At 42.7% G+C, this 21893-nt stretch overlaps 1 protein-coding gene across 7 annotated transcripts in view; it reads left to right on the top strand.

Moving 5' to 3' along the window:
- Positions 1 to 16961, top strand: part of supt3h (SPT3 homolog, SAGA and STAGA complex component) — an 86777-nt gene extending 69816 nt beyond the window's left edge. For all 7 annotated transcript variants that reach the window (XM_029258363.1, XM_029258362.1, XM_029258360.1 and 4 more), the window contains 6 exons: positions 4156 to 4231; positions 5711 to 5823; positions 6345 to 6455; positions 7744 to 7929; positions 8478 to 8588; positions 16003 to 16961. In XM_029258363.1, the coding sequence (XP_029114196.1) occupies positions 4156 to 4231; positions 5711 to 5823; positions 6345 to 6455; positions 7744 to 7929; positions 8478 to 8588; positions 16003 to 16044 (639 nt within the window). In that variant the 3' untranslated portion in view covers positions 16045 to 16961. The remainder of the gene's footprint in view (positions 1 to 4155; positions 4232 to 5710; positions 5824 to 6344; positions 6456 to 7743; positions 7930 to 8477; positions 8589 to 16002) is intronic.
- Positions 16962 to 21893: the final 4932 nt, after the last annotated feature.

Genomic DNA, 21893 nt, shown 5'->3' with positions numbered 1-21893 from the left:
CCTCTGTAAACCCTAGACATGGTTGTGCGTGAAAATCCCAGTAGATTAGCAGTTTCTGAAATACTCAGACCAGTCTGTCTGACACCAACAAAGTCACTTAAATCACCTTTCTTCCCAATTCTGATGCTCAGTCTGAACTTCAGCAGATCATCTTGACCATGTCTACATGCCTAAATGCATTGAGATGCTGCCGTGTGATTGGCTGATTAGATATTTGTGTTAACGAGCAGTTGAACAGGTGTACCTAACAAAGTGGCCAGCGAGTGTATATACTACAGGGTGAGGTAGCATAATGGCTGAATAGACAGTGTGAAGACCTTCAGGTGCTTCCTTATGTCACTGTACTCCAGTGTCAAATGCATCATAATACTTCTGTTTTATCAGAAATGCCTTGCGTAGACAACAGTTTTAAATTGTTACCTACTTGTACTGCACTATAATTATTGCAGCTATCAAATAGCATTCTTTTTCGGTCCAGTGGGAGAACAGCAGAATAATTACATGTCTGTCTTCTGTGGAGATTGTAGAACTGAGGATGCAACTATTCATGTAGGTCAGGGAAAACTATCTGTTGAATAATCTTTATTGCTCGGGATTAGACAGGGATGACTTGTCTTTGTCAGCAGTATGGGCTTCATCTCCTCAGGCAAACCATCAATCACTTGGTAGGCCCCTGTAAGATCTCACAGACGAGCTGCTATTTTCTGTGACTCTCTGTGCCATGTTCAGATGGAAATGTTTAAAAGTCTCTTTGTCATCTTGTGTGGGATCGGCGTTGTTTTTGCTGTAATGCCATGTTGACAGCAAGTCTGGAGTGGATGCTATTCCAGGGTCTCTGGGGGATATATATTTTGCAGGCTCCCACAAAACAGCACACATCTCGGGCTGTTACTCCCAACCCCCACCCTCCCATTTTTTTGTATTAATCACAGGTTTGAATTGTAGGGCACATCATTCACTGAATACTAATGAGAATAACAACTGTGCGCTCCGAAGGAATTTAGCCTCTTGTCATATTGGGTAATGATTAAGAAAAATGGCCGGAAACAAAGAAGAGCTTGTCCTGATGCTAACTTAATGTGAAGGAGGTATGTATTGCTGTGTCTGACGGTGGGCTTGTTTCTTGGACTGATTAAACCTTACTGTCCAATCATAGCATTGTCATAATAGCATTTCTTTTATTAATTAGATTTTTGAAAAAGAAAAATGACAGACAAGCCATATGTGAAGTATTCTGTAACATCTGCACAGTGATATTGAGATATGCTGCTTACGTTGGAGGTGGATATAATTTACACAAAGCAAATTGTGATGAATCTTTTAATCTGCTCACGTTGTTTCCTTAAACCTCTTGACGCAGAGCATATGAAGTGCTACAGATGATTTCACATAGGAAGTTATTAATTGCTCCAAGAGATGGACACTTTTTTTTCCCTCGCTCTGAAATTTGCGTGCATATTTAGGTTGTTATTGTAACGGTAGCTATTATAAGGGCTCTGGTATGACTCTCCTGCCACACTGTATTTTCTTAAGGCTGATTTGTAAATACCTCCAGCGTTACTTACCCATCATCAGTTGATCTGAATTTTCAAGACTGATGCAACCTACTATAGGTATTTGGGAAGAGTTGTGTTTTTGGGGATAGTGTTCCAGTATTTTACTCTGCATTCTTTTAGGACGAACTCTGTAAACTCAGAAATTAAATAAATTACTGAAACAATTCAAATATGATTTGCACAGGTTGTGTAACAACTATAAATTAATAGAAGTTATCTATTAATCTGTTATTAGTCGGTCTATCTCTAGAACATCTCCACTAATATGAATCAAAAATGTTCTGTCATCTGTATTGAAAGTGGCTACTTCAAAATTCTTTAGGTACCCAACAGATTTTTCCCCCCAAAAACATAGTTTCTCATATTTTCTGGTCCAATGGGAGAACAGCAGAATAACAATTTCACACATTTAAGTCAGTGTCAATTTAAATGATCTCATGATAGGAAAGCAGTTGAAATACTCAAATGTCGCACAAGTTTCTCCATTCTAAATGTCTTAGAATAATACGTACTTGTGTATGATTTTTGGAACGAGCCAGTTGCATTTCATCTCAGCCTGCGGAGACTATTGGTAAGCCATAACTATTCTTATTTTTGATGCCCACCCATGTAATTGCCCCCAAATTGCAAAATCCTCTTCAAAATACTATGTATGGACCGCAACACAAATCTTAGGTGTAGTCTTCTGTTTTGACTTAATCAAACTCCAGAATCCGGCATTCATCATGAAAATTGTAAAAGAAATGTTATGACTGTGGTTAGGTAAGAAGAGCAGCCACCCATGGGTACTGGGGTCACAATCCCTCTGCTCTTAGATACCAGTCCAAACACCAGAATTCTCCTTCAGACTTATGTTTCATATTCGGGAATTCCCATGCGGAGTGTTGGTTAAGCAAAAAATAAGTTGTAGTTGGTTAGGGTTGCCACCCGTTGAGTCAGCATCTCTATGGTCTTGCTGAAGACTGACCCATATGGATGCATATTCATTGTGTGTTGGGTTTGACCTGCATTATGGAACTCATGGCAGGTCACGTCTCGGCCATCGGGCCCTAGTCGAATGCACTGTCCAGATATATGGCATAAAGTATATATCATTTACGTTTATTCATTTAGCCAAACTCTTTATCCAAGGTGACTTACAGTATTAAATTTACTTTAATACACTTAGAACTGCTGAATCCCATCTCAATTTTCAAGAAGGGTGTCAAAACACACCTCTTTCAGACTCACCATCTCCAGATCTCCTTTGTACTCTATAAATACGCATTACATTATGGGTCAAAATTACCTTTGTGTTTCCTACCAATTGTATATGCAGCTACCAAAGTAATGTATGCTGGTTTAAACGGTGACATCAGACAAGCTGACTGTATTCTGAGAATTACGAGTCTCCATCTATGAGTCTCTGTCTTTTGGTGAAACAATTGTTTGTTTTCTCTGGCTTGTATGTCACTTTGGAGAAAAGCGGCTGATGAATGAATACTTATAAAAGTAAGCTACATACAGTTATTTATCCATTTATACAGACGTTGAATTCTTACTCTATCAGTTCAGTGTATGCGCCTTAGTTAAGGGTACTGCAGAAAGGATGGATCTGACTAGAGCACTCTTCATTGTAATTGCGGTGCATTTAGTCATAACTTGTCTGTTAATTGGTAAACATGATAAAATATTTGTCTTGTATGGTTTCATTATATAAAAGTTTCCTTTCTTGTTACTGAAAGTGGAGTAAAATTTTCTGAAGACGATGAGAACAGATTCGTATCTGTTTATTCACTGTCGACTCGCCGGGCCAAACCTATCATTTGTCTGACGTTGTTGGATGCCTGAGGACTCGAACGCCACGGAGTCCCGTTTGTCATGTGAAAGAGCCACTGATAAAAGCAGGGCCCGGGGTGTTTTCAGTACAATGCATGCTTATTATCTAACAAATTCAGCACATTTACTGTCAATGTTTTCTGTAATGTGCCAGCAGACAGAACAAAGAGCCCCTTTGAGGGGGTGAGTCGAACATTAAGGAAGCTTTGATATCGATAGGGCTGCTCCCACAGCCTGTGTGTGATTAAAATACAGATTGTTAGCATGAGAAGTCATCACTGTTGTTGCCTGTAAACGGGGTTTTTGTTTTTTTTTTTTTTTTTAAATAATATGCCAGGTGCATTTAAAAGCTGTTATTCAGACTGTATGACTGCATTCCATTCCACTTTTCATTGGTGCTCTTTAGTGTTGGTAATGACTCAAGTATTGGTGCCTGTGTCATATTTTTGGGGCATGGTTTACCTTTTTTTGCATTGGTATCGCACAGTGAGAATGATCAGTGATCACACACATGGTGGCTTAATGCGACAGGTGTATATCTATAGTTTGTGAGAATAGAATTGGTCCTGTTTCATTAATGATGTAGCAGCAGGTGGCATGGTAGTAAGAGATGCTTCATTACGCTGGAAGGACTCGGGTTCAAATCCCACTTCCTACCTAATCTACTGTGCTTTTTATGTTTTAAGTACTGTATTGTTGCTCTGTTTACTGGCAGTTTTTACTGATATGGTGATGATCTAACAATGACTCCTTTTATTATATTTGTGACATGTCTATACAGAGGCTTGAGAAACAGACCAGGATGATGGACCCCGCCCAGTACAGCGAATTCTGTGAAAGTCGTCAGCTCAGCTTTTGTAAGTATTCTTAGGAACAAAAGATGCATGAGGTTGCAGATAAATATATGGGAGCTGTAAAACGTAGTCATCTCAGAGTCAAGAATCGTGGCACTTAATTGGTAAGCATCGCAACATTCACCGCTGCGAGAAGGTTGTAAAAATCCTGAGTGCCGCTCACATGAGTCAGCACAGAGTGAGAGCGAACATCCCGTTTCATCACTAATGCGGGACCTTTCTCTCAAGGGGCTTCGTCTGTCGCCAGCTGAGGGTTCGCAACACACCAACACTATGCAGAGAAGCCGCATTCCTGCTGTAATAATACACTGGCACAATTTGGGTTTCACCAGCACAAAGCCCCACTGACTGGCTGCATTTGTAGGCTGAGACAATGACAGACTCTCTGTGCAAGTTTCCCACTCACTGAGGGTCAAGTGTGGCTCGTGCTCTAAAGTCAGAGGTCACAAAAAGACTGCTGACAAAATGCATAAAAAAAAAAAAACAGGTGACATGTAGAAAGTTCTTTGTCTCTTATCTCGGGTATAGTGAAGAAGTGAGGTTGTGTCCTCGTGTTCTGGTCTTAGTCTTTGTTTACAGAGCCCTTTGGAATAGGCATCGTAATAATATATCGCGGTCTCCCCGCATCACTCATTTAAATAATTCACACGAAAATGTTCAAGGTACCAACCAAGTAAGGGCAGCTAGGTAGTGTAGTGGTTATAGTTGCTGCCTTTGGACCCAAAGGTCACAGGTTCAAACCTTACCTCCAGCTGTAGTCTCTGTTAGCAAGTTAGTTACTCTAAATTGCTCCAGTAAAATTACCCAGCTGTATAAATAGGTAAATAATTGGGAGTACCGTAACATTGTAAGTCGCTTTGGAGAAAAGCATCAGATAAATGAGTAAATGTAAGTACAATACTCAGTATGAGGATAATTTTTTGAAGCCTTAATCAGATTCAGATACTTGGCTGAAATCACTATTGTTACTTTATACGGGTGGAACAGTGGCACAGCAGGTAGCCCCGATGCCCGAAAACACCTAAGCTTTGGGTTTGGATTGGACATGGGTTCAAATCAGGTTCAGTCTGTGCAGGGTTTCCATGTTCTGCTCGTATTCGGCCGGGTTTCTCCAGGTACCCCAGTTTCCTCCCACACTCCAAAGGCATGTTTCACGTGAGCTGGTGACTCTAAACTTCAAAGTGTGTATGTTATTGGCTGCATGGGCGATTTCATGGAACTCTAACACAATACACTTTGGCATTTCCAGATGTATGAATAAATAATTAACAATTACTAACATGCAAACTTAACATTATAGATTGTGTTTCAAAAAAAGGCATCTGCAAAATTAGGGTTAACAAATAAGGGATTCTTTCATGTGAAGTATAGAATAACTGATGTCCGGTGTGAGAATTCTGCTCAGTGAAGATGCACGTACTGTGACTGGAGACACTGTTCCTTTCGGTAATTTACTCAACAGTGTCCTACTGTGGTTCACAGCCAAAAAAGCATCCAAGTTCCGAGAGTGGCTGGACTGCAGCAGCATGGAAGTGAAGCCCAATGCCGTGAGCATGGAAATCCTCTCATACTTGGCATATGAGACCGTGGCTCAGGTAAAACCGCAGTACGGCAGGCCCGCTGAACTCCAGTCCACAGTCTTGTCCCTTAGTTCCCGTTGTAAACCTAAAAGGGTCCATTGGAAATCAGCAGTGCCTTCATGCAATTTACAGTTTCCAGTCATATGGAAAAAAGGAGGTGAAATGTCATTAATTTCTAATGTGACTGATACGTTAAATAGTATTTTCACTATTCATATTTACTTTGTTTCTCGTTTTGACCAATGGAAAAGTAAATCTTATGAAAATTGACCTCAGGATAGCATGGGAGCAATTAGTGGAGCCTAAAGAATATGATCTTACAAATGTGCCTTTATTTTTTTTTTTTTTTGTCCTCTTGGCAGAAGTCTCAAGATCCCAGTATTTATATTTACCACTCATCTGAATTCAGTTGTGTCCCTTTGAGGATATATCATAGCAGTCTGCATAACCAAAGCTATAATAGTAGCACTAAAGCGATACACATGGCAACGATATTTTCTGTGCTCATTGGGCTCCTGTTTTGTTTGCTGTTTCAGTTAGTAGACCTGGCACTGCTGGTGAAACAAGACATGACCCCAAAAACAGGAGACCCCTTCAGCCACGCTATATCCGCAAACTTCATCCAATACCACAACCCTATAGCTGAGGTAAACCCGCTCCTCCGCCCCCAAAAACCGTTCAAATTGTCTACGTCTGGATGGCTCCATGCATTATTCAACACGTGTGTCAGCAAGCTCCTGTAAGAGCTGTCCCCTGGAAACTACAGCAATATTATATCCCTGCTGCGAAACCCCTCCGCCAGGCAGGCTCGCCAGGCTTGCGGTAGGTGGTGTTGTGTTGCGGGAAGTCTTCCTTTGGGGAGCTTTACTGTCACCGAAACCAGAAAACCACGGCTCCTTTCCATGGGTCAAACTGACTGAAGGCCGCTGTGGCTTTGAGGACCAGGTTCTGTGTTCTCTGACCGGTTCCTGGTGGTTTTTAATCCTAACCTGGGAAGTCGGTCAGTGTCCACATGACTGTACAGTCCTAAGGTTGACGTGGCTCTTCAACCCTGTGGTCTACTAAACAGTCAGAGATTGTGTCCCGGTGGTTTGCTGTAAAGGAGTTGCTCTTTTGGACTTAACGATGGCAGCTTTTTTTGGGAGTCTGAGAAACTTTATCCTCTGAATATACCGTACTGTTTTGCCAGATTTCATTCTGATTTATGAGAAAAGCCACGCAGTTGTACAGCAGGTACAGGCATAGGTTGGAATCCAGCTTTGTCTGTGTGGAGGCTGTGTGTTGCATGTCCTCCGTATTTGTTTAGGTTTCCTCCACATACTCTGGCTTCCTCCCACAGACCAAAAACACCTGTGTTTTAGGTGAATTGGTGATTCTAAATGACCTGTAGTTTATGTGAGTGAGCGAGTGAGTGTGCGATTTCCTTGTGATTGACTGGTGTCCCGTCCAGGGATGAACTCTGCCTCATACCCGATGTTTTCAGGATAGGCTCTGGACCATCATTACCCTGTGTTGGAGAAGCAGTTATGGATGGATGGATGGATGGATGGATGGATGGATGGATGGGAGATTTGTGATGACCTAAGCTGAACCTAAGCCCTGCACCCTGTGCTGCCGTGTGCTCTGGCTCACCGCGACCCCGCTTGGGACAAACTGTTTCAGATAATGTGTGTGTGTGTGTGTGTGTGTGTGTGTGTGTGTGTGTGTGTGTGTGTGTGTGTGTAAGCTGAAGGAAATACTTTTCCACATCTTACCTGAAATGTGTAGAACAAAATATCAATTTCAAAGCACTATTAGATGTCACATTGAACATACGTGATTCAGACTGTCACTTTGGTGTTGTTTTGGTGTCGTTCTTCATGATTTAGGCAGCACGTTGACCAGTGTTCCCTCTGCTAATAAAAATGTGGAGTAGTAACTGAACAAATGGTGCAGGTTCACATCCAAGGGCAATCCGCCAATGTGAAGAACAACCCCGACTCACCAGAGAACACCCCGCCCTCCACCCCGAACGCCTCGCTCGGCGGCAGCCACCAGGGAAAACTGTACTCCGTGACCCAGGGCAACGGGGGCTTGGCCCAGGATGGCAGCAGCAAGGTCAAGCAAAGAAAGCGCAAGAAGGTTTGGAATACCGCTGACGTCATTAATGGAATGCACCACGACTGGAATTTGAGGATATTCTAGATATTGAGTGGACACCAGTGAGGGTCAAAAAGTGTTAGAAACCCCCATAGGACTCGATGAGTGTTGAAAAGCTCTCGAGAATTCCCAGCCACAGTTCTCTTATTAAAAGTTATTTCCCAGCTTTAATAAGGTAGAATTATACAAAAGTAGCTTTAACCTCTATCTTTACTCGTCATTTTGTGTAAGAAAATGTTACACCAAATTTAGTATATTATGTCTTCTCAATTTAAGTGAGCATCTGAATGATATGAAAATATGTAAATGTTATGCGTTCTCATTCAGTGTGGACAGAAGTCTTAGCTTATGTCTATTTTTCCCTCTTGTTAGAGATGTGATCCAAGTTGCCTGGCACAAGGCTGTGTATTAATGTGCGTGTGTGCGTGAGCGTGAGCGAGCATCCGTGTGAGGGTAAGGGGAGCACGTCGCTCGGAAGCGGGGGCCGTGTTTTTGATGTAGGAGCCCTCTCTGGTGTTTGTCTGTTGCAGAGCGCAGCGCCCTGTGGTACGGAGACTCAAAGCAATGCCATCCAGCCCGCCCACATCAGAGAGGCCATCCGACGCTACAGCCATAAGATCGGCCCGCTCTCCCCCTTCTCAGTACGTAATAACAGAGCCGTAAAAAAAAAAGTTTTATTTATAATCTCAGAGCAGCCCATTTTAAAGTGGTCATGCGCTGAAATATTGGAATTGTTGAGAGCAATTTGTGGTTGGTGTAATTTTGTGCATAAAACTGGCATAATTCTGATGGAATTTTTCTAGTCCTTGAAAACGCATAAGATTTTTTTGCTGTTAATTTTTAATTTTTTGCAGATTTTTCTTTCCCCTTGACCCATAAAGATATCATTATCGTGTATTATTCCCCCCCCCCCCATTATATTTTGGGAGAATGGTTGTTTGTGTTTTGGTTAGGAGTTCATGATGAATTTTACAACCAGTTAGGGAGTTGCACTGTAATAGTGTTACGAAACACTTGAATAATTAACTTTTCTCAACAGTAAGTTGGATAGTCTGGATAATGTCCAAGCCATCTGTAGTCAAAGTACGTTTCCCCACTTTTTCCTTGTTCACATCCTTTCGTTTTCATATCCTGCTGATACCCAGGCATTAACTTAGTCCGCTCTGGAGGACATATTTTAAAGCATGTCTCTGAAGCTGTAAATGCTGCAGTGCTGAGTCCGAGTGCACCTTATAAAGAACTTTTTATGGTTTTAAATGATGCACACATGTTTGGGCGTGAGGCTTGGACAACTTCCTAGGAATCTTCGAAATATATCTTAAAATCTTGCTGGTTCTCAGGAGGATATAGATGAATCCCAGGGAGATTATAGGATCCAAGAAGATGTGTGATGTGCGGAGGAGCAACGCAGTTGGCTCGAGAGGTGGGATCGCGCAGTGATCCGTTGGATGGGTACGGGAGGCTGTCATGCAAGGACCTGGATGTGGTCTCACTGTACATTCCATCTTACATGTACTCTTAAAATTTTCTTCTGTGGCTGCGTGGTCTCGTCTTTTCTTGTTCGCTTCACAAATAGCTTGTTATGTTTGGTTTTATTGTGCCTTCCCGGTATTTCTCTGACTCTTTCTGCCATTATCTGTGGTATTCTGTTTACACTGTGATTTACTGTAACTTGTCCTCTAAAATTCCTTCCTTTGCAGCCCTATTGCTGTTAATGTTCCACATTACAGATGGGTGTCCAAACACACTACAGGTCGTCTTTAATTACAGTCAAGGTTACTTACACTAATAACGACAGGCATAAACAGGCCTCGTGGCTTATTATACCCGTATTCAGAATTATATTTAATGTTGAAGTCTCTGTGTCCTGACTGGAATGAAGTATTGCGTGTGCTGGGTGAATTCCAAAAACGCAGACGTGTTTCAATGTTTTTTCTTTTTTTTTTTAAATCATATAAATTGAGAATAATGCATAAAATGCCAAGTAATATGGTATAAGCCAAAACTTGCAAGCATGCATCTGCAAGCATTTATTTCAGTGCCATATAATTTATTGCAGCATTCATTTTACTTTGCATGTACTGTCCTGTCATAACCTTTCATAACCTCCCTGCGCAGTGCCAGCCTCCGCGTGTCTTTCACCAAGCGCCGGGCCTGATTTACTGCACATTTTTCCATATTGTGACACAGGCTCATACTTCACAGTGACGTCGCGCGAGCGCAAAAAAAAAAAATAAATGTGCGTTTGGGGAGAGAGGGGGACTGGCTGTGATCGGCCTCTTTTGGAAACGGGGTGTCCAAGACATCAGATGAGGCTTTAATCCTTTGCACAGAAGGTGCTTCTTTGCTCTAAACCACTGTCGTCTTGTTGCATTACAGTCTCTGGTGATTACCAGACAAATACGAGTAATTTAGAAACGGGATCCTGTTTTGTATTTAATGGTACAACGGCAGTTATGAATATTGCTGTTTACATAAGCCAGATCCAAAAAAAAAGACGTTTTTCATTGTTTTTTTTTTTTTTTTTTTTTAATGGCTCAGTTGAATTTAGCCAAAGATTTCTTGGTTGGGTAATTAATTCCATTTGGAAATCATGTCATTCAAATAAATGCTACCGCGTTTTATGCTGGAAACAAGCGAGACTGTGCTCGTTTTCTGACGCTTGTGTTCTTCTGGTTTGCAGAAGTAATTCCGCTGCCGACTATGTGAGAGTGAGTGAGTGTGAAGGGTCTCTGCAGCATGATGGCCTGTTCCTGACCTAACAGACTGGACACGCGCTTTGAGTAGAAATCGGGTTGTGCTAAATTCCAAATTTTTAAATATCTTTTTTTGAATTTTTATTAAAGCTGAGCTCTTTTTTCTAGTGTGATTTTGGGAGCAAATGTGCCGCGCTAAAAATTCAACGTAAGATAGAAGCAAAAATGCAATTATTCAGGTCGGTGCGGATGTCCCCCGCAGTCCACCTTCCACAGCCGTCTCCACTCTCTGCTCACCTGGTCACACTGTGCCTGTCAAAAACATAGTTAATGTTTGCAGAAAAAATTTTTTTTGTTTGTTTTTTCTTTTTTTTTTTTATTTTATTTACTAGCTACCTTGTGTCTGTGTGTTTGTACGCCTGTGTGTGTTTTCCCAGTTCGCTCCCGTTTGAAAGGCGGGGTGAGGTTAATGATACCTTGCGGCAGCCAGTAAAAGCATTTCATTAAGTGTTGCGGTTGCACTTCAGACGAATGCAGAAGACGCGCCGCGCTTAATGGGGAGCTCCTGACCCTAAGCTCTGCTTTGCTCAGCCTGGACGGGTTCCAACGGCCCTCGGGCTACCGGTTCCTCTCCCCCACCTTGCCCCGCCTGTCCGCCTGCTGCCCGCGTAGCTCTCGGCGAGGCCGGAGGTCTCGCACACGTCTCTCCCCGCTGGCACGCGTCTCTTCCCTGCTCCGGCACATCCGCGCATCTGGCAGCCCCTATTCATGAATATGCAGGGGCTCGAACCTTGTTTATTCCTCTTATTGCGGCTGTATAAATGCATTCCCCTTCCAGTTTTCCCCATCTTGTCCCTGTCTGGCTTTTTTTGCATGAGTGGTTCAAATAAGTTCAGTGTGTTACCACACCACACTTTGTTCCTCACTCTGTTCCTTTGAGGCTGACTTCTGCCTTAGACCGTTCACGGCCCATTTAGATGCATGTCTCCGCATACATATATTCCTTTTTTTCTCGTCGGGATTTTGTTGCTGATGTACTCTGTACTGGCTATAAAAGTGTCCAAACTGAGTATTCTTGCTATTTATTTAATGTAGGTCATATTAAGAGAGCAGTCTGTCTGTGTATTTTTATATGTGTATATGTTTTAGGTAACGGCAGGATGATGATACTTACTTAATTCCTGCAGGGAAATCCAAAGGGAGACACGTCCTCTTATTTTATCTTTTTTTGTCCCATTGGCAAAAAGGTTTACCCCCCTTGGGCAAAAAAGAGGTCAAGAAACAAGACTGCAGCAGTTCATCGCAGGATGCTCTGTCTTAAGAATCCTGTGATCATTGCAGTGAAATTGCTTTCCCTTGTTAAATAAATCCTCATCGCTTTTATTTTGGGGTGTCTTTGTCAGCTGTAAGCTTGGTTGTCCTTATATTGTTTATTTATTTATTTATTGATCTTAGTTAAGCGTACAGGAATTTTTCAGCTTCCAACTTGTTAAGGATCATAGACCTGCTTTAAGTGTAAGAATGTACTCTGTTTGCCAAGAATGCGTAAAAGGCGGTACTAAGTCATCGTCTCGGAAAGTTGAACGTTTTGACTCAAAAGCATCCCCGAAAGCACGATTTTCGCACCTTGTTCAGGTTTCCATAATATTTGCCTTTTCTTTGTAGCAGTTTCCGGCGTACTGTATTATAAACGGAAAATCACACAAAAGAAACTCTCCGCAGCGGTGCGAAGCCGAATCAACAACACCGCTGGTGGCGGCTTGGCTGGAAGTGAGAGCTGGGACGGCTGAAACTGCGGGGAATGCGGGGAATGCTGTCAGACGCCATCTATAGTGCACGACTGCTGCTCCATGCAGGAAATCGGACACATGGTCCAGTTCGTATGAAGGACTTGCTATGCCGTCGTAGTACGGGTATTTGAGCCTTTAGGCTTAAGCTGAAAATCCGTCTTTTTCTTGTCATAGATTATAGATTCAGCGGTGCACTAAAGGGGTTTTTTTTTTTTTTTTTAATTTGCATTTGCTTTTTTTTTTTTTTATTGCACTAGGGAAACCATAAAAGTTTTCACGTCAGCTTGGCGGCAGAAGAGAAAAACAGACGAGCGTTCTGCGTAACGCATTGCATGTGTGACTTTGTGCTTGAAGTGTCGTCTCCCTGGGAGAAGGAGACACCGAGTCTTTTCCTCGTCCCGTACCGTCCCGGCCGAACATAAACATCTTTCCTGGCGGGTTATTCTTCCTCCGCTTTTTCCGCCGCCTGGGTAGCAGCGCGAGCGTAGGGCCGGCGAAAGGAGCCCTTCGTTTCCCTCCTTGCCTCGGCGAGTTCCACAAGGGTCACGACCTTTAAACTGAAGCAGCGCAGTGCTTTGACTTGGAATCGTACATAAATACACAACAAATGGTGTACGTCGCTATTATTTGTGTGCGATTCTCCTTCCTTCCTTGTTCCAGTGCGGTTTTGCGTGCTATCAGATTCCGGTCCTTAACCTATACGTCTGGATCGCGTCCCATGCGGCGAGCATGTGGATTATATAAAAAACAAAATGTAAAGCAGCAGTGTTTTCTCCAGCCGTGAACAGTAGCGGACTTGTGTCTTCCTGCGTATGCAGACTGACTGCGGACGCAGACGTGTAACCTGTTCGAGACTTGAGACTCGGGAGGGGCCCTGCTGTTGAACCCTCGAGCGGGACACCCACCCGAAGTTGCTTCTGCTGAAATATCTGGCTGCGTCAGTTGGTCTTTTGGCTTCGGCCGGAAACCGCCGGCTGAGCAGCACAATAACAACACATTACTGCATTAATAACATATCATATATCAGCTTATGAAAATACAGTTTCGTTATAGGTGCAACGGGTCAGCGGCTCCTCTACCGGAACGTGTTCTTACCGTTTTCTCAGCACGGATCGCTAACCGTGGTCTCCTCCTCGGTCTCATCCTGTGGGCAGGCGCCGCTTTGCTGACGATCTCACGCATCCTGGGCCTCATACAGACGCGCGCCTCTCCTTGCGCTGCGCGTTTACGCTTATTCTTGGACTGCGGACAAAGCTGAGTCGCGTATCTGGTCTGGAGCTCCGGAACCCGCTACCGAGGCCGTAGGCCAAGCTAGGTTCAACTGAGCCGCGCGAGCGGCAGCCGGCGGTGCTCGGAAAAGTTCCGAGTCCCTTCACCGTTCCGGGTTGGAAGGCGGGGAACAGAGAGCGAACTGTACATGTATGAATGACCGTGAATCAGTCTGTTGCTTCAAAGTTTGTCTCCTGCACACACTCAGGGAAAGTAAATCATACTGAGACAAAGTCCTTAAATGTTTTCCACAGTCCTTGCTTAAGAACATTGCAATCAGTTTATGCCATCTGAAATATCATATATTCCCGACAGGAGTACAATTATTTATCATTAATAATGCAATTGTTTTTTTTTTTTTTTTTTTTAATTATTAATCGCTTATATGCTATGGCTCTGCTGTTTCCGTGTCGTTTTCAGGGATAAGTAAAGACAGAAACGCTTTCGATGCGAAAGAATTTCCTTCATTCGAGTGTGCATTGCTTTTGTTTTTTATTTTGGAAAAGCCTTTAAATGTGTCAATGCGTGCGAAAGTGCCACAATACATGTTGGTCCACAGGCCCCTTGATGTCGCTGGCCACGCAGGACGTGTGTGTTTCTGCATTCTCTATTGTACCGAGCCACTTGAAAGCAGGACCTTCATTTGCAGATGTGTGATGTATTTTAGGAAAATGTATTTGGGGACAGTCTCTGCTTCCTCTGTGGAAAGCACAGCACATATGAGAATAATTTGGTTTTTTTTTTTTTTTTCTCTCTCTTTTCTTTTTCCTCTCACAAAGTATAAATAATTAATGTCAGAGACAGAAAGTGCGGGGGGGTTAATGTGACTTCAGTCTAAATTAAAATATGTCCTGAACAAGGAGGAACTGTTTCTTGGAGATAAATTCTCTATTACTTCCTGTACAACATCCACTTATTATAAACTTGGAGGCAGAAATTTCATTTGGTGTCTTTGTTTATTTTCATTTTATTTTTTTCATTCCTTGAGAGGAAACCCGCTCTTTGCAAGGTTCCTCTCAGGATTTCGCGTTGTATATTCAAGAGGATGTCCTTGAAATTGGTTGATGGGAGATAAGATGTTCAAAATTAAATCTGATTATTGACATGAATGGAGATGCTTGTTCCCCAGGAACACCTTTCTTTCAGACACTTAATAAATAAATACCTTCAATTCGTTTATTTGCAGAGCATATTAGAGGCACGTTGTTTTAAATATTTACGGTGAATTTGTCAGAGGTTTGACTGGCATTTTCTTGAAAGGTAGAGTATGCTTTGGAATGTACACAGTAACGCCCACATTTAAGAGGTTGAGGCATAATAATAATCTTGTGCCATTCTAAGAACCACAAAAGAAGAAACTGAAAGCTTATTGCAAGTTTTCCAAAAGAACTGCACATCTTAGAATCGCAGGACATCGCATAAAGTGTGTTTGAAAATGAAGATTTAAAAAGCTTGTTTTAATAGTGCCTGAGTTCAGCTTGCCGTTGTTCCCTACCCGATGAGCGACTTATTTTCGCCATCGTGTTACTTTTACCGTTTTTCCTGGCGTGTAATTCGTCTCTGCTTCATTACGCTCCGATTTAGCCCAACAGTCCAATTAATTCTCCTTAATGTTTATTCATGTATCTGACGCCTTAATTCGAGGTGTTTTACAGTGTTGGAGAATCGGTGATTTACGCTGATTTACCCGGTTGTACAGCAGGCTACTGTACGAATTCCCGGAAAGTACCTTGGTCAAGGAAACTACAGCAGGATGATATCTGAACTTGGAACCTGCAAATTGCAAGAGAACAGCACAAACCACTGCTCCGCCTGCTGCCTTTGAGCTTCTTCCCTTCTCTGTTGTATGTTGTTAAATCCAACACTGTTGCTTCTGTTCCAGCCAAATGAAACGAGTTTAACAGAACCATGGAGTACTGACTAACGGCTACCGAACCGATTATGGAGCCTCGCCTCAATGTTCCCTTCTCCCCTCTTTCAATCTATTATTGTATCAAAATATACACACGTTGCATTCCCAGCAATGTTTTTTCCCGAAATTTGTAGTACAAACCACTTGCTAACCACACAGATCTGTTGTTCCCCCACCCTCACATCTTTTCTGTTAATCAGCGGAGTGTCCCACTGTGGCTCTCGCCCATCGAAAACGTAGAGATGCGAACAGGAAATGGTGATGGTCCAGCCGGCGTTGTCTACAAAAGCGGAAAACAAGGGTTTGACTCTCGCCTCTGCGGAACCCAAGTGATAATTGGTAACAGATTTTCATTCCTGGCTCCCCACCCCTTCCTCTCTCCAAACAGAGTGCCTACCGCAGAAACGGCATGACTTTCCTAGTCTGCTGAATGATGGAAGCGGGCTCGTGCCAGCGAGAGCACGGACTCAAAGGGCTTTCCTCCTCGGCCTCCTCCGGCTGACCACCAGGATGCCGGACTCCTCCCGCACTCCCCCACCCGACCGCCCACTCGCCCTCCCTTGTTTTCCTCCATCGCTTTGCCGTTCTCTTCTTCAGCGGGTGTTTTCCTGAGGTAGCTGAGGAAAGAACGGCGGGAGATGTTTCGCGGGAGTGTGCATCACACAACCTTCTCAGTACCACTGTGAATTTTTTTGCAACTGTCAGATGGAGCCGTTTCAGTTTCGAGGATTTCTTAGGATTTTTTTGTGTTGCTCGGACCGGACTTCATTACGAAGGTGGTTTTTTTTGACCGCCCCCCAACCACTCAAACATGTAATGCTGTTTACGTTTTTTTGTCGTGCCTGAACAGTAGCACTTTTTTTATTTTTATTATGTGTAACATGCAGCTAACTCGCACACCAGCCACCAAAGTTCTCGTTCCCTGTTCCTCTTAAGATTGACAGCCCGAGCAGTCTTAGATGTAATTATTATTGCCATTTCTTTTTCGAATTGTCGTTCATGTGTTAAACAAGTGTATCGAACTGTGTACTTAGTTCCCTCGTACAAATATTGGAAGACTTGTCTGTTTAAAAGATTCAGATCGCAAACTGGTAGCTAAAGTAGCAAATCTCTCAGCAGTGTGTGACTGAAGTATAAAAAAAAAAACCAGTCGTACATATGATTGAACATCCCAGGGAATTATGTCTATAAAAGTAACTGTTTTTTTATTACCATCTCATTTTTTTATGTTTTGTAGTATTCATACAGTGCACTTGTTCTCTCCTTGTGGTGTAAACCAAATAGCGGTGCATTTTCTTAAGACATTTCACAATAACCATTCATTAAACAACAATACCTTATTATGTATTTCCACTGAACTTTTTTGTTTTCTTTAAAGAAATCCCCGCTCATGTTAAATGCTAGCGAATGTGTTCATTTCGCCACAGAACGCGTCACACTGGGAATTGCAGAGTTCCACGCTGTACGTTCATCTCATGATGATAATGACTGGGTTTTAGTAAGGTTTTTTTCAGAAGTCTGTGTTTTATTTTGAAGTGCTGCCTCTCATGCAAAACGCCTCGCAACGTGAGCATAAAACTAGTGAGAAAAAGCGACGGGGCAACTTGTGTGCGACTCTCTGGGATGGTTTTCCCAAAGTAGACTGTTACATTTTCAGACTTTAATATATTCTGTGACACTTACGTGAACCATATCATTTCTAGACATGATGTAAGCAACTGACGGCACTGTAATTATGCACTTGAAAAATGATTTACTTCATCTTACATTTTGGTATTCTCATAATTATGCGCTGACACCTAAAAATGATATAGCTGAATCTTTGCATCAGCTGCTATTTGTTACACCCAGCATTTTTTTTTATTCCTTGTTCTACATTAAATCTCAACATTTTGCTTGTTTAAACAAGTTTAAACAAGTTACTCAGGCTGCGCATACTATTTTTTAGTTTTAAATATTTGTCTGCTGAAGCACTTTGGAAGGGGGTGCGGTGACGCAGCGGTTTTGGCCTGTGCCTGCTCTCTGGTGGGCCTAGGGTTCGAGTCTCTCTTGGGGTGCCTTGCAACGGACTCTCTCCTGGGTGTGTCCCCTCCAGCTGTGTTACCGGGTTAGGCTCCTGCTTGCCGCTACCCCACTTGGGACAGCGGTTTCAGTCTGCGTGTGTGAGAATCACTTTGAATACAAAAATTACTCAAATGAAATAGGAAACTAAATTTCACTTTACTTAATTCTGTGTGGAGTAAGACCTCAGAGTAAATAAATAAGCAATTCACACATCTGGTAGCCCCATAGTTTAAAGAAATCAAAACGCTGATATAAACGTTTCTGCTTTTCATAAGTGTGAAAGATGATGACCTTTCAGTTTTTCTTTTGTCTCCCTCATTCATGTATGGTGGGCACGCACATTAAAACACACATTGTCAAAGAAGAGGTTAATTAATTAGTAGCTTTTTAAAAATATATAAGATTAAGATAATTAAAGCTTTAAAATGACACCACTTTCCTTTTACTATTTTTCCATTTACGGTAGTTGCTTTTCCCACTGTCGTTCAAACAAGCGGTTATTGATAAAGAATGAGAAAATAGCAGCAAGACAATACTGCAAGTAATTTTTGTTAGAAATCTAAAATGTTATTACTAGCATGCGTAAACATTCCTGCTATTTTGGTATTTCAATTAATTTTAGGTGACTTTTTTAAATCCAGGAACTAATTCTCAACCCCACCACCCCGCTTTAGAAGTAACAGTAATTCAGCCCCATTGCAGTGGGACTTCACTTAAAGTGGGGATTTCAAGCAACAAATTAACCTCTTTATGTGTGGAATGGGGGTTTATGATTACTACTGTATGTATGTATGAAAGTAGCACTAACAGGCTTGAATACACCATATTATTTCACTTGAGAATGACTATGAAAATTAAAAGAAAATGCAAGTGAAAAAAAATGGAAATTGCCAATCACCTCCCACCCCATAAATAAGGAATACCATAGTATGCCACTGTCATAAAAGCTGACGTTAGTAAAACTCCAACTTTGTAAGGGCGTCAGTAGTACCGAGGCTTATAGCAAACTACCCTGGGTGACGTTTTGCGCGGCGATTCCCTCATGCTAAGCTGCGTTGTTTTATTCGAGAGAACGAAAACATGCCGTTACAAAGTGGTCCTTGTAACGTGTCCAATACGTTTTCGATCTCGGAAGTACTCCAACGCCTCTTCGCTAAATATTTCATGTTCTCCTCAGAGAACAAAGGCTATGATTTATGGCAGCGAAATTTTCATTCCCCTTTGTGCCCTTCTTGCCGCGCTGCTGTAGCCGTATCCCGCTTGCATCTGGAAACCACTTCTAGCGTTCATCACTGCTGGCCAAGGTGCGCAGGAGGAGATTCGTTCAGGAGGGAGGCTAATAGGATGTGACATCATTTATGGGTGACTGCACCCATGTGCCCTGTCTATTACCAGTGACACTTAAGCTCAAAAACATATTTTCAAGAGAAATATGGGCCTAATAAATAAGATTCATACATGTGTCTAGGGCTTGTGGAAGTAGACCTTTCAAAGACAGGTTATTTTCTGGATTCCCTTGCGATGGTGCTGAAGTTCAGGAGTTGAGTCTTTAGCTCAGCGAACACGTCCTTTATGGAAATTCTGGGAAGAAATGAGCTCTTATATGACGTCAGCGCAGTCTCCAGGAAGGTGAGGCCTGTTGCGCTAACGTGGTGTGTTGTGTCTGGGTGGTGACGGCCACCGACGTCCAGGTGCCAAGAAGTCCTGATCGACCTGAACTCTCCCCGAAGGGCCGAATGAGGTTTTGCAGCAGCGCTTCTACAGGGTGGATAACCCGAGTCTGACCCACGACCAGACGACGGCCCTGCCTCAGACACGCAGAATAGCGAATGAGCCTGAAACGAGGAAGGAAGGAGGTTTGTTAGGACCACAGGTAAAAAGTTCCATTTAAATGAAATTTAAGTAATTTCACTTATCGGTTTTAAAAGGCAAGCTGTTTTTACCCCTGCCACGTCGTCATCTATGTTTTAATTTTTTAATATGTCTCATCCAAATAGACATCCCAGCAGTTTGATGCAAAGGATGAGTGATTTATTTGCCTTCAGTTTGTTTTCCCTTAAAACGTTTGTTACCTGGATTTTCATAAAGTGATTCCCAGAAAGAGTGAAATGGACCCGACTTTTTTGAAGAAGTCTGTCTGAAGGCCCTTATTGCACGTGCAGCGTGAATATATTCGAAAACGGGTAGGGCTGTGTCATAACTGCTGGCAAATTGGACGTATCCTGAGCGGCAGACGCGGACTCGTAAAATCGCGACGCGTTTTCGCCGTGTGACGCAGACGGGGCTCCGAGCGCTACTAAGTGAAATATACCTGAGCTCACGCCAGTTCCTCCGTTTCCTCCCGCCCCGCCTTCTCCGCTGTTTATTTTTACAGGCCCTCGGTGACACTTCTGGTTCTGTTGCGCCTGCTGCCAGCTGTCAACATGCATTAAGTGCTTAACCTGTCATTTCGACCCGGGAGCGGAGACGGCTAAAAGCACATCCAGTTCCATCAATAACAGTGCAGTTAGACAGGAAAAGCGGACATAAAGTGGGAAACAAAGAGAATATTCTTGGGAAACAAAGGCCTTCTGTGCCGAGCCTTTGGCGTGAGCTGTACATAAAAGCTGGTGGTTGAAAATGATTAAAAAAACAAAAACAAAAAAAAAAAAAGCCAAAAGATCTTCTCGTGTCCATGTGCGCGACGTGCACTTTTCAACTGCATCTTAAACGCTTGGGCCTATAAAAGCAACTCCTACGGCTGCATGAAAATAATCTGAGTAACGTTGCAGTCAACAGATGTATAAGTAACACCACATTGTAAATGTGTCGAAAGCATGCTACAGTATGCGTGTCATGCTTTATTGGGTTTAAATAAAGGGTATTACTCTGTTTAATTTGTGGACGAACATGTTTCAGGGTTTCGGTGATTCGACACACGTTTCCTGGGAAGGAATCAAAGGGCGCGTTTTAAAGAAAAAGGAAAACAATGTTTGAAATGCAGTACAAAGTCGGTGAGACCTTCTTTCGGAGTAAACAAAGGAATCGTTTAAATTATAATGGGTAGCGCGTTCGCTTGGGATATCGACTTGACTGTTGCTGGTTCAGATCCCACTCCTGCTGCTACACCCTTGATTGATGTACTTACCCTGAATGGCTGCATGTACGAATACAAAGAAATCAGTGTCAGCTGAATAACGAAGAGTTCACACAGGCATTTATGACAATAATATGTAATAATACAGGCAATTTAGAATCTGTTCCTCATATCGCAAATGTGACGTTAATTTCTGGCCTCATTATTTGCGTTAAACTGCACCGGTCGTGTGTCGCTTAATTTTTCCTCAGTAAACAAGCTAAGCAAGATGCGGTGAGGGGAGCCCGTAGTGTCCATACTGCACTGTAAAAACAGTTGCCGTCTTCATTCTTCTCAAATGGTTCCTCTGAGTCGAGTAAATGAATGGGGGACGAGGCGGGGCGCAATTAAAGCGGAGACGGTGCAAGCTATAAAACTGGAGACAGATGCCGTCTTCTCGGGACGGAGGCCCAGCGTCGAGTGATGGAGCGAACCTTCCGAGAGCGTCGAGCACAGTGTTCCCTTTGAGGAGGGACCCCTGGCAGCCGTGCGATTCGTGATTTATGGGATGCCGAGAAGCGCTCGAGAATGTTCTTGATGTCCTGCAGCTACAGTATGAAACGCATGCAAACATCAGATATTTCATCCGCATAGCGTCCGCATATGAAACCGTTTACGGGGAAGTCACCGGGCAGGCGCGTGAGGCGATCGCCGTGTCGTCATGCCGAATGAAGAAGTCACAGGATGCTGAGGCGTCCCTCTGCACCGCGGGAGTCAACAACAACACGCAAACATTCCGATGCCAGCTCCTCGCATGGTTATGGCAGACTTTATTCCTAGTAAATGGAAGACTTTGCTAATTAATAACATTCCTTTAAACTGTTGATGTGTGTACAGTATCTCAGAAGGATCTCGACAGCACAACTGGAAATCTTTTTCATCTGCAATTTTCACACAGAGTGCTACCAGGACCACCTGGTTTAAATGGCCTATTATTGAAATGTGCTCTAAATTTAAAGCATGTGCAAGAATTATGTAGAAATAAGTTTTATTATTATGTAATAGGAAATTATACAGAATTTATTATAGCAATATTAATAAGTTTAACTGTTCTTAAATGCAGTCATTTTTACTAGAAATTCACAGTCAAAAGATTAAAG

The sequence above is a fragment of the Scleropages formosus genome, chromosome 15 (assembly GCF_900964775.1).
Source record: "Scleropages formosus chromosome 15, fSclFor1.1, whole genome shotgun sequence".
Classification (NCBI taxonomy): domain Eukaryota; kingdom Metazoa; phylum Chordata; class Actinopteri; order Osteoglossiformes; family Osteoglossidae; genus Scleropages; species Scleropages formosus.
Note: the sequence above shows the minus strand (reverse complement) of the source record. Positions and strands in the feature narration are given on the sequence as shown.